We start from the raw sequence: 12,090 nt of genomic DNA on the forward strand, positions 1-12,090 counted from the left end.
TATGTGGACGACCTCTTCCTGACAGGTGATGACCCTCTCATTCATCAATGTAAGAGGGAGCTTGCTGCTGAGTTCGAGATGAAAGACCTAGGACTGATGCACTATTTCCTAGGCCTGGAGGTCTGGCAGAGACCTGGAGAGATTTTCCTTTCTCAAGGAAAGTATATTGTGAAGCTTCTGGAAAGATTTGGGATGGTGGACTGTAAGTCCGCGTCGACACCAATGGAACTCAACTTTAAGAAGTTGAGTGGCAGCGCTGCAGGGCCTATCTTGGCCAATCCTACTGAGTATCGTCAACTCATAGGAGCTTTGATGTTCTTAGTGAACACCCGTCCGGACATATGTTTTGCAGTGAATACTTTGAGTCAACAGATGGTTGAGCCTCATCATTTTCACTGGGTTGGTGCCAAGAATCTTTTGAGATATCTTCGGGGCACGATAAACCATGGGCTGAGATACACTGCCGGGAGTGTGATACTCCGGGGATATACTGATGCCGATTGGGCTGGCAGTGTGGTGGATCGTAAGAGCACATCTGGATGCTGTTTCAATCTTGGTTCTGCTTCGATCTCATGGATGAGCAGGAAGCAGAAGTCGGTGGCTTTGAGCACCGCGGAGGCCGAATACATTGCTGCTAGTATGGCCTGTTGTGAAGCAGTTTGGTTGAGGAAGCTCTTTAGTGAGCTGTTCCAACATGTGCTAGATACCACTGTAATACTCTGTGATAATCAGAGTGGGATTCGTATGACTGAGAATCCTGTGTTCCACGACCGATCCAAGCATATTGATATCAGGTACCACTTTATCCGGGATATGGTACAGCGAGGCGCCGTAAGGCTTGATCATATAGGAACTGATGAGCAGGTCGCGGATATTCTCACTAAGCCCCTGGGGAAGGTCAAGTTCCTAACCTTCCGTGAGAGTCTTGGTCGTGGAAAGACCCTATGATGTGGGTCCTGTTGGACGATGAGCTCTGGGAGCTCTGGGGGGCTTTGGGGATAGCTTCTCGGAGCTATAAGCACTCATAATGCTTCTGCCCCACCCTTGTGATTATTGAGCTGGTTCGCCACTCATTTAATCTGTGCCCTGTATGCATCCTACCCATCGAGTTCAGGGCTCATGGGAAGTACCTCTCATTTGGCCAATGAGGTGTGGAAAAGCTAGAGACTATTAGCAAAGACTGATGGACGCATCAGAGATTGCCGTACTCTCTATCTAGGATGGCATGGTCCAACCACTTGATCTGGGATCAAGATTTGTGAGGTCTGGGACCTCTGGACTGATTATGTCAGTCGGGGAATGATGTCTTTGTGACTGACCCACTTCTGTTCTGAAATAAAGAAGCCAGCAAAGCAAGTTTCGGCGGGATGACTCACGATGTTAATTGCACTAACAGATGGAGTTCTCCCTAGTTGAGAGGGAGTGTTAAATTTGGACAACTAGGTCCAAACTCCATGTTCTGATGCTCAGATTAAGAGGCTAATATTTTTGTTGGATTCCTCTTTCTGAGAGGTGTAAAATCCATATAAAAATAGTCTTAATCCGATGAGCAGAACTTATATTTTGAATTTATTATTCTTAATAAATTATATGTGCAAAGGTCAGCCAGTTTTGTAATGTAGGCTCACATGCCCAACAGATGTGTCACACACCCTCATTGATGGATATATATATACAGGAAAAGTTGGAGAGAATTTGATCACAACACAACTCACATCTTCCTCTCTCATCCTAAAAAGTACGAGCTACCTGGAGGACGAATTTCAGCCACACGTGAGAAGGACGAAGAGGATTTTTCTGCTGCTAGGGTTTCTGCTGCTAGGGTTTCGCAGAAGTTTGACCAGCGTTGACTTTGGTCAACGCTTGGTCCAAACAAGCTGAAAACTTGTGGGAGGTTCGATTTTTGAAGGCCATACTACCTGGCACAAAAATCGAGGTCAAAGGGTTGACCGTTTTGCTGCTGCGTTGACTTTTAGCTTGCTGCCCCTGCGTTGACTTTTCAGGACAGCGTTGACTTTTGTAGAACTGACTTGGGTTGACTCATCTACTGGTTGGAGGGTTGTTGTGACACATGCTGGGCTGGCTGACCAAAGGAGACTTTGCTGGTTGAAGCATCCTGTTGACCGCCGAAACAAACACATACATTTTTCTTGTTTCTGATTTGTCTTCTGTAAGATCTGCTTATATGTTCTATCTGCATTTTGCTTATCTACGTGTATGATTGCTGTGAGAAAAGTGAAATTGCTCTTAGCATAGAACATCTACAAAACTTTACAGGTCCTTACACCATTACCAAGGCTCTGAGAGACAATGCATTTGAGATCAGCATTCCCCCATTCCTTGGCCTGCACCCAGTGTTTAATGTGGAAGGCCTTCGGCCATACTTTCCACCATTACTAGACACATCCGACATTGCAGAACAACTCACACTCACAGAGTTAAATCCAGGTTGCATTGAACAAGCTGCAACTAATCGGATCATGGACACACAGATCAAGCACACTCGCTAGCAGAATATCCAACTGTATTGAGTTGTCAAAGCAAGCCAACTCCTTCACCAGGGCAAGTGGCTCACCAGGGACCAAGTTGAACAGAAGTTTCCTCATCTCATGGAGGAACTCAACGCAATGGGGACCATTGCTTCCTAAGGGGGGAGGAATGATCCAGGTGGATATTGGTGGCCACCCGCCAATTCCACTTGGACCCCCACCATTGCTTCTTTCAGTTTTTCAATTTCCTTAATTGTAGCACAGTTTACTATTTTTAGCAGTTTTTCAGGTCCTAAACTTCTGGAGCCGTTTTGAGGCCCTAAACGATGTTTTTTTGGAAATCTACCGCTAGCGATTGCCTGTCTAAAATTGTTTTTCCGTTGTAGTCCTCGGAGAGATCTTTCCAATGGGCTATCATGCGCGTCAAACGAAGATAATATGACCAAGTCACGACCCCAGGAAGTTGGTTGTCCAACTCACCCCAACGGGGCCCATAAACTCTTGGTGTTACATCTCCTCGGGTTAGGGTTTTGGTTGTTTAGGGTTTGCTCTTATTGTTCAATAATAAAAAGGCCCTTGAGCCTCATTGTAGTTCAGTTCAGAGGCATGTAGACGCCACATCTCTTCTCAGAGATAAGCTACCATCGCCCTAGCTAGTGTATTTCCATTTCTGTTTGTAAGCATATTTCAGTATTTTACATTAATGAAATGAAGTATTATTTCCGCTCAATCTTTGTGTTTATGGTTATCTTTGTAATTTGTTGCATTCCTGTTTAAATCCGGATCATGCGCTGATCTCCCGACACTATCTTTGCCTCTCTGTCTCTCTGTACTCACTGCCCCTCAGCTGCAACTCCGATCATTGATTCTATCTCTCTTAGCAAACCCTGCTCTAGAGAATAGAATGACTGATCATCTAGTGTACTCTCCAAGTGACCCTCAAGCCTCCTCTTATACTTTTCTCGTTGACATATCAACGACCGAGATTAAGTCCCTAATCAACGACTAAGATTAGATCTGGCTTGATCCATGTCTTTTGGACCATTCTAACACAGTTTTATATTAATCCACATTAATATTTTAATTTCCCTAAGTTTAGACTTAGGGACTCCATTAAAAATATTAATTATTTTAATATATCCTAAACTGTTTAGAATTTGCCCAAACCCTTTCTGGTTATTGGAGATCTCATGTGCCCCAACCTCTCCACCAAATTTCGTGGCTAGAGCACATCCGATGCTACCACAAATCAAGAGACGTTGCGGTCGTCATAGCCACAGTTCTCTGCAGCGCCAGAGGCACTGGGTATGTTAGATTTTCAGGAGAGGTATCGTTAATCACACTTTAGTGTGCTTCACCTTATCTTCTCTCTGCCACTTACTACAAAATTAGGCTCAATATAGAAAGGATCGAAGAGTTAAAACTTAGATAGGCATTTAACTAAAATTAACCAAGATTTCTACATCTCACATTAGTTTTATGATCTGCATTTCATATAAGATAGTTATTCATCCAAGCAACAGTTGCTCATCAATTACTTGGTTCTAAATTTCCCAGCAAGATAGTTGACTCCATAAGGTACTGGTATCAATCATATAAATCTAATCGAATCCTATAAATCTTGTTAAATCTAAAACAAGTACTTGGTTGCTTAACTGTGCTCCCTGAACTGGTTGGTTCCCAACTAGTTCTCCTTCATTCCATTTCTGTAAGGTCTACCCCCCTTAGTCTGCTATTGGGAGACAACTTAAACGAAGAGATTGGGGATCAGGGTGACAGCTCCCAACCTGAGCTGTTGTCGTGGTGCCTAGACATTCTGTGCAACAACAAGGTTCTCAGCCAGGGCAAAACCCCTCTCTTAGGGGCGAACCCAAAAATTTTCTTCTTCCTTTAGAACCAAATCAAATGAAACAACCAAGAGCCTTTGATGAAGACAAAGACCTTCTCCAATCCACCAAGTTAGCCTTCCAACAAAGCCTTTTCAAGATTACAAAGATCAACGTCTAGTCAACAATATTCAACCCTTATCAATACTGCATCAATCACAGATTTTGGCCTCTGGTATCAAGATTTTCGGCCTCTACTGCAGACCTGCAATTTCGGCCCTGCGACTCCCACTGTAATTTTCACATTTCTTTGCACGTGTGGCAGAAAATAGGCAGATTCTCTTCTTCGCTTGGATTCCTTCTTTCTTGCAATGTTAAGATCTTCCTTCCCAGCTTCTTCGCACCTCTTTTTCACTTCAGATTACAGATCGAACTTCTTTGATGGAGAGATTCCACAATAGGTCAAATGCCCAACTTATTTATAGTCTTTTCAAGGAGGTTGAATCCCTTCAATGAGGCCGACTTGACTGCACTTGAGGCCAACTTGGTGGAGGGGGTACAAAATACATTTTTGACTCAAAAATAAATTTCCTCTTTGATACAATAAGCCCAAGAAGGGTCTAATACAAGATGACAAGGACTATGACTCATGACACAAACCCTAGAAGCACTCAACGGGTGCTTTGACCTAGAAACAAAATAAAATGAGCATGCAACCCATGCTTTATAAAAATAATTTCCTTTTGACCTTTATAATAATTTTTCTTTTTCTTTCTTTTGAAAAATACATAAAAATTACATCATGTCATGAGCTAGACAACAATTATGAAGACAGATACTAGTTACATTGTCAACACTTCTTGCCTTCCTTGGGGCATCTCTCAAGGCAATTTGTATTTTAACCCTTTGTGGTCCATGCATGACTCCAGATTTTTTGGCTGCCTTTTCTTTTCTGGCTATTAGAGATTAGATCTGCTTTGGTTTTTATATAGGAGTGGCCATTGCATTCCCTCAATGCATTGATACTATGGTAATTAGCAGTCCCATTGACATATTTGTGGTGATTTTGTTAAACTTGAATAAAATTTTCCTATCTTATTATATATATGGATTTGAAAAAGTTTCTCTAACTAGTGGTTTCCAAGTCTTGACCAATGACTCTGCCACTAGAATCAGAAAATTTGATATACAATCATTTTTTGTCAAAAAGTCAAATCTGAATGCTTCTTACGTTGGATCTGAACCTAGAATTTAGTTCACTTAAAGAAGGATAGAAAGTTGCTTTATTGGCAAAGCACATTATTTTGGTGTCAAATGATGTTGGTAGGCATTGAGAACGGTTGGTGACAATTGGTGAACTGATCCTTATAGGATATGTAGGATGTGCACTACCAAATGAGGCTACCTTCCTCTATAAGCCAAATAACTAGTATGCTTCCTCTGCAATCTAATTAGCTAGGATGTGTTCTTTTGAAAGATAGCTGATCAAGATGGCTTCCTCACAAGCTCATTGACTAAGATGGTCTTTTATAATATTCTTAATTCAAATGTTTATTGCCCTTTATAAGGACCAAATTGATGTTTATATTGATCTGCAGTAGGAGACTGATCTGAAGCCTGAAATCTTTGTTTTGGAATTTCAAGAATATTCCATGGAAGCATATATTTTAGAAACACAAGCTAGAAATATAATATCTAGGGTAGCACCGTAGCTGCTTGGTCTTTTTTTTCTTTGGTCTATATTTCTCTGCTTCAGATTTACTAAGTTATCTTTATGAATGAAGTTGTAGGAAGGTATCACAATTTGTCAAGGACAAGGCTTATGAACATTGAGTCCTATAAATACATTAATGTTTCAAGATCCCGGTGGCAACTGAATTCGAAACTGGAAGGCTTGGCGCAGCGTGTTTATCACTCATCTGGTAAGAATTTGTACTATTACGCTTAACAAGTTAAAAGTTAGTGCTCACGTGCACACGTGTGTGTGTGTGAAGAAAAGAGGCTGTTTTAATTTTTTGTAGGAGAAAAGTACTTGCTGGCATGCTTAATAAATTCAGATTGTCCTTGAAATGATTGGATTGCTGCATTATGTCATTAGAGCCGTAACACAAATCAGTTGAAAAAAAACCATTGGAGTGCATGATTATCTCAAGACTGATATGCTTAATGATGGAAAATCCAAAAACTACTCTTGGAATTACAAGCCAGAGTTGGCAATTAAAGGCCATTATACTGTACATGACTCAGAAAATATGACCATAACTAGGTACTTTTTATGTAGATGCGGGGGAGCGGATGCTCATGAGTAAAAATGATAGGAACATATTGTGCTTACTAATTCATTGTCAATGAGGGTGGAAATTTCAGCATCCGCTATGTGTGGGCAAGTGGTAAGTTTCAATTCTTTAGATTCATACTTAGAGAGACTCTAATAGTGGTCACATTCTGACATAGGGTTTTACTTTTTTGGCAGTGAGAATGAAGAAGAGAGTTAGGATTTTTGAGTCAGCTTATCAATAAAGTGAGATGGAAATAGTAAGAGACAAGTGCTTTATAATAAGCTAATGGTTAACTACTGAGTTGAATGGCCTAGAAGTGTTGAAAAATGTAACTAGCGTTGGTCTTCATAATTTAATTTTATCATTGATGTATTTATCATATTCATTATTATTATTATTTTATTTTGGTCGAAGCATGTTCTTCATGCTTATAAGAGTAAAAAAGAGTCAAGACTAAATTATTTTGAGTCAAAGATACTGTACTTGAGTCATGTCCCATTTGGACATTTGTAAGAAAAATAATTTTTGAATTTTTATTGAGTCAAAGTCCACCTAAATGTACGAAGTCGGCCCTCCTTGGGAACAAGTTGCCCTAGGCCTCCAAGAGCCACCCATTCGACCTCCTGGATATATATATATATATATATATATATATATATATATATATACAAGTCACCTGACACGGGGACACGAGACATGCAAATTCAAGTGTTCGACACGGGGCACGTAGACCCCCCATAACAGTTAACGTAGGACACACACACACACACATAATACTAAATAGATATTTCGTATTTATACAAATTCTCATGATGATACAAATTCAGACATACGTCTAGATTCTACATTGTAAATTTGTAACATTATGCATACAAATACAATTTTGACAGATGCATCAATGATCCAATACGAGAAAGACAAGAAATTAACAATAAATTCCAATTTTCTCATTAAGTCATCAAAATCAAAATGTGTTACATATCTATTGAGTCCTGAGGATTCTTGACTAGGGATGCCAATGCCAAATAGAAATAGCAAATACAAAACAACTAGAAGGTAGTAGGTAGCTCATCAATCATCATCATCAAAATCGGCATCGCTATCACGGTCACCACTACTCTCCTCTGCATCCTCCTCCTTTGTATGCAATGTAATCTTTGTGTTCGTTGGTGTAGAGGATGACCCCTTAAGAGTATCACCATCATCAAAAGTGATAGGCTCTAGCATTGGCTCATTAATATCCAAGTTGGCCAATGCCAACTCAACACTGCTATCCAAACCCATATCATTAGGAAACACGCTCCTAAACCCTTTGTTACTGGCTCTCGCACACCCACAACAAGAGAGACGCATTACAATGAAGAGAAAGTGACCCAAATCAGGATTTTAAAGAGTTGCGACAAGCTTTTCGAGAGGGATATGTGTCCCAAAATTGTGACACGTTGCTTGAGAGAATCGAATTCGCTAGGTCCACGAATCCCTCGTGTTTGGACACGCTCGACCCACGAATTAGACATGTGTCCCTCGAGAATCATGTCCGACATGTGGGATTTGGGACACATAGATGGGGGAGAATGAATCTGGTTTCTTATATATATAAAAGGCAGTTTGACCTATTTGGTGCATCAATCAAGCACAAGGAAAAAAGCAATTTTCTGAACCAACAAAGGAGAAAAGAAGTTGAATTGCACAAGAAGAATCTAGCATGTGTGGAAGAGGAATTCTGTTAATGAAGACAAGTTTTTTCTGTGACTACTATAGGGCTGAAATTTCAGGAAGTTGACCAGTTAGACCTATGTTGACTTTGACTTTGGAGGTGACTTGGAGGAGGGTTGGTCTTGGAGTTTTGGTGGAAGTTCTAGTCTTGGATATCTCATTTTGATCTGATTCTATAAGAGAAGGATTGTTGTTGGGTTTTCTCCCTTGCGGAGTTTTACCTTGGCTTGGAGCCTAATTTTGTGTCTCTTGTCTCTTGTGTATTATATATTTTGCTAATGTGTAATTTCTCGATGACATAACTAAACAAGTTAAATACTAAGAAAAGAATGCATATCAATTGCAAGTAATTACCATGATAAGAAATTCTATCATCTATTTGAATTTCAACATGGTATTAGAGCTAAGGTGAAGGAAGAAAGCATATCTAAGGAGCAACATGAAGTCTATTCAAGTCCGTGGCATGCATCTAAGTTCGGTGGAACCTTGACCGAAGTCTGTGACACTTGATCAAGTCTGTAGCATGGTTCCAAATCTGTGATCTTGTTCTAAGTCTATGATATTGATCCAAGATCTGTAGCATCGGTTCAAGTGTTGATTTGGGGTAGCATTGGATGTGCTCTAGCCATGAAAATTGGTGGAGAGGCTAAAGCACATGGGATCTCCAAGACCCAGAAATGGTTTGGGCAGATTCTAACCGGTTTGGGAGATATTAAAATAATTAATATTTTTAATGGAGTTCCTAAGTCTAAACTTAAGGAAAATAAAATATTAATGGGTATTAATATAAAACTGGGTTAGAATGTTCCAAAAGTCATGGATCAAACCAAATCTAATCTTAGTCGTTGATTAGAGATTTAATCTCGACCATTGATGGACCAACGAGAAAAGTATAAGAGGAGGCTTGAGGGTCAGTTAGAGAACACACTAGAGTGATCAATAATTCTATTCTCTAGAGCGGGGTTTTGCTAAGAGAGAGAATAAGTGATCAGCAACGAGGGAGCAGAGAGGCAGAGTTTGTACCAGAGAGACAATGCAGAGCTGGGAGAGGTTGACGAAGAGGCAGCTGGGTGCTACATAGAGGCAGCCAGGAGCTGTGCAGAGCCATGAGAGGCCAACATGTGTGACGCAGAGGGTCCAAGGGCTGACGTAGGGGCTCCAGAAACTGACGCAGAGGCTAGCAGAGTTGACGCAGGGGCCAAGAGGCAGCGCTGGGAGGTTTTCGTGGGGCAGACTGGGTGCTGGTGAGCCGGGAAGGGTGACACAGTCCCTATTAGAGTGATGCAGAGCAATGAAGCTGCAATTGTTGCTGTGGGATTGTTCATCTGGTGATTGATCAGTCGGAATATCTATCTCCGAGGAGAGGTACTACTGTCGAGGGCATTCTCTGTTGGGTGAGCCATTTCTGGCACCCTGGTTGTATTCTGAAAACTGCATAATAATAAAACCCTCTGAATAGCTGCACCGATTTTCCTGCATTGGGTTTTTCTGGAGACATTGGTCCAAAAATAACGGTGTCACTTGTGTGCTTGTTTTCTTTTAGTTGATGATCTGTAGATGTGGACACTGTACTTGTGTTTATTTTTAGTATTTACATGGTAAATAACTTGTTAAGTAATTAAACAAGTAGGAAGAAATAAACCAGATAGTGTAGGAAGAATTTCTAACAGGTTAAACTTAGAAATTCCAACATCAAGGAGGTCCGAAACCTATATTTGTTTGTGATTTGAATTGCTATCATCATATTAGTTCAAGATCTATTCTTTGTTTGAAGTCCGAGCTCATGAAAAACTGTATTCAGTCTTATAGCCGTAAGCCTAGTAAAGAACACTGGTAGGGAGAATGGTAGATTGAATAAGCATCAAGGACGTACATTCTTGAGTCACATATTGTGTTTGACTAGGATTAACATCCTAAGTTGGTTACATGGACTTGGTAAAGAATGGTCCAGAGGACGAACTTTTTCTTGGATTAGGAAATGGTATGGTGAGGTCATACCTTAGGAACACCTAGGTGGGGTATGTGCCTTGAGAGGCAATGGTGTCCAAATTTATGCCTCCCAACATTGTTCTCTGACCTAATGAAGAGATAGAGCTTGTTAGTCAAGGCCTTGCTATTTTCACAATGCTGGATATAATGATGCAAATCATCATTGATGCTTATCAATCCAGATTCTTTCTCATATGAATATTTCAACTTGAGATTGTCCTGTTGTGTCATTATGAATACCTGCTTAGTTAAGAGGGAGTGTTGAAAAATACAACTAGTGTTGGTCTTCATAATGTAATTTTATCATTGATGTATTTTTCATATTCATTATTATTATTTTGTTTTGGTCAAAGCATGTTCTTCTTGATTATGAGAGTCAAAAGGAGTCAAGAAGAAATTATTTTGAGTCAAAGAAAATGTACTTGAGTCATTTCCCATTTGGACATTTGTAAGAAAAAGAATTTTTGAATTTTCATTGAGTGAAAGTCCACCTAAATGTGCAAGTCGACCCTCCTTGGGAACAAGTTGGCCTCCAAGAACCACCCATTCAACCTCTTGGACACATATATATATATATATATATATATATATATATATATATATATATAAGGTAATTTGACCTATTTGGAATTTTGGAGCATCAATCAAGCACATATTTGGAATTTTGGAGTTTTGGTCTTGGTCTTGGTCTTAGATATCTCATTTTGATCTGATTTTACGAGAGAGATTTGTTGAGAAACCAAGTGCTAGAAGTTAATTATTGATTTCTCTTAACTTGTTAATTGCTTGTGAATGTTTGTTGGCTTCTTATTAAATTTTATGTTCTCTTCATCAAGCAATTACCAAAACATAAAGATCACAAAGAGATAAAGAACACCAAAATTAAGCTCCAAGCCAGGGTAAAACCCTACAAGGGGGAAAACCCAAAAATCCTTCTCTTATAGAATCATATCAAAGTGAGATATCAAGACCCAAGACCAAGTCCAAGACTACCACAAAGATCCAAATTAGCCCCCCTCCAAGTCTCCAACAAGTCAAAGTCAACAAAAGTCAATTTGATCAAACCCTTCTGAAATTTGGTCAAGTCACAAAAAATCTCTGACCTGCAGTGGAGGCCGAATTTCGGCATTGTAGTAGCCTAAAAAAAGGCAGAAATTTTGCACGTGTGAGCAAAATTAGTGCAGAAAATGTGATTTTTTCTGTCTACTTTGACTTTGCTCTCTCTCCTTTGACTTCAACTATCTATCTTCTTTTCTTGGCACAAAAATCGATGTGTTTTGATGATGGGTGAATATGTTTCCAAGTGGTCAAGTTGACTTATATATATATACATGTCCAGGAGGGTTGAATAACTACCTTTAAGGCTGACTTATCCAAGGAGGGCCGACTTGGTCTTGTGTTGAGATTTTGACTCAAAAGTCAAATTCTTTTTCTTTTCTTAAAAAAGTCCAAATGGGACTTGACCAGGGTTGCAGGGGAGTGCCCCACCCAAATTCGCTCTCGAAGCACGCTCCCTTTGGGAGTGCATCTAGAGTGACCCCAGGAGCACACTCCCTAAAAAAAATTTTGCTACCTAGATTTTTTCACAATTATTTTTTTTGCAAACACGTTCCAAACACAACTTTTTTTCAAAGCAACAAGAATTTTTGAGTGGGGCAGCCTAATGATCAAGCCTATGGCCCTAGAATTGATATGCAATTCATGGTAATGTTAAATTCTTAAAGTATTTCATCCTTTTACTTAAATTTTTAACATTACCATGAAATGACTCAAGATGTTTGAGAGTGGTTT

At 39.9% G+C, this 12,090-nt stretch overlaps 1 protein-coding gene across 3 annotated transcripts in view; it reads left to right on the top strand.

Moving 5' to 3' along the window:
• Positions 1–12,090, top strand: part of LOC149247169 (uncharacterized) — a 256,396-nt gene that overhangs the window by 33,624 nt on the left and 210,682 nt on the right. The window contains exon 2 of one of the 3 annotated variants that reach the window (XM_089458139.1): positions 6,106–6,237. The exons of 1 other annotated variant lie outside the window; for it this stretch is intronic. In XM_089458139.1, the coding sequence (XP_089314265.1) occupies positions 6,138–6,237 (100 nt within the window). In that variant the 5' untranslated portion in view covers positions 6,106–6,137. Of the gene's footprint in view, positions 1–6,099; positions 6,238–12,090 lie in introns of all 3 variants that reach the window. One more of the 3 variants, XM_089458138.1, reaches the window with a different exon arrangement.

This window comes from Pinus tabuliformis, chromosome 7 (genome assembly GCF_031772625.1).
Source record: "Pinus tabuliformis cultivar Carrire ecotype Pingquan chromosome 7, CPIR1, whole genome shotgun sequence".
Classification (NCBI taxonomy): Eukaryota; Viridiplantae; Streptophyta; class Pinopsida; order Pinales; family Pinaceae; genus Pinus; species Pinus tabuliformis.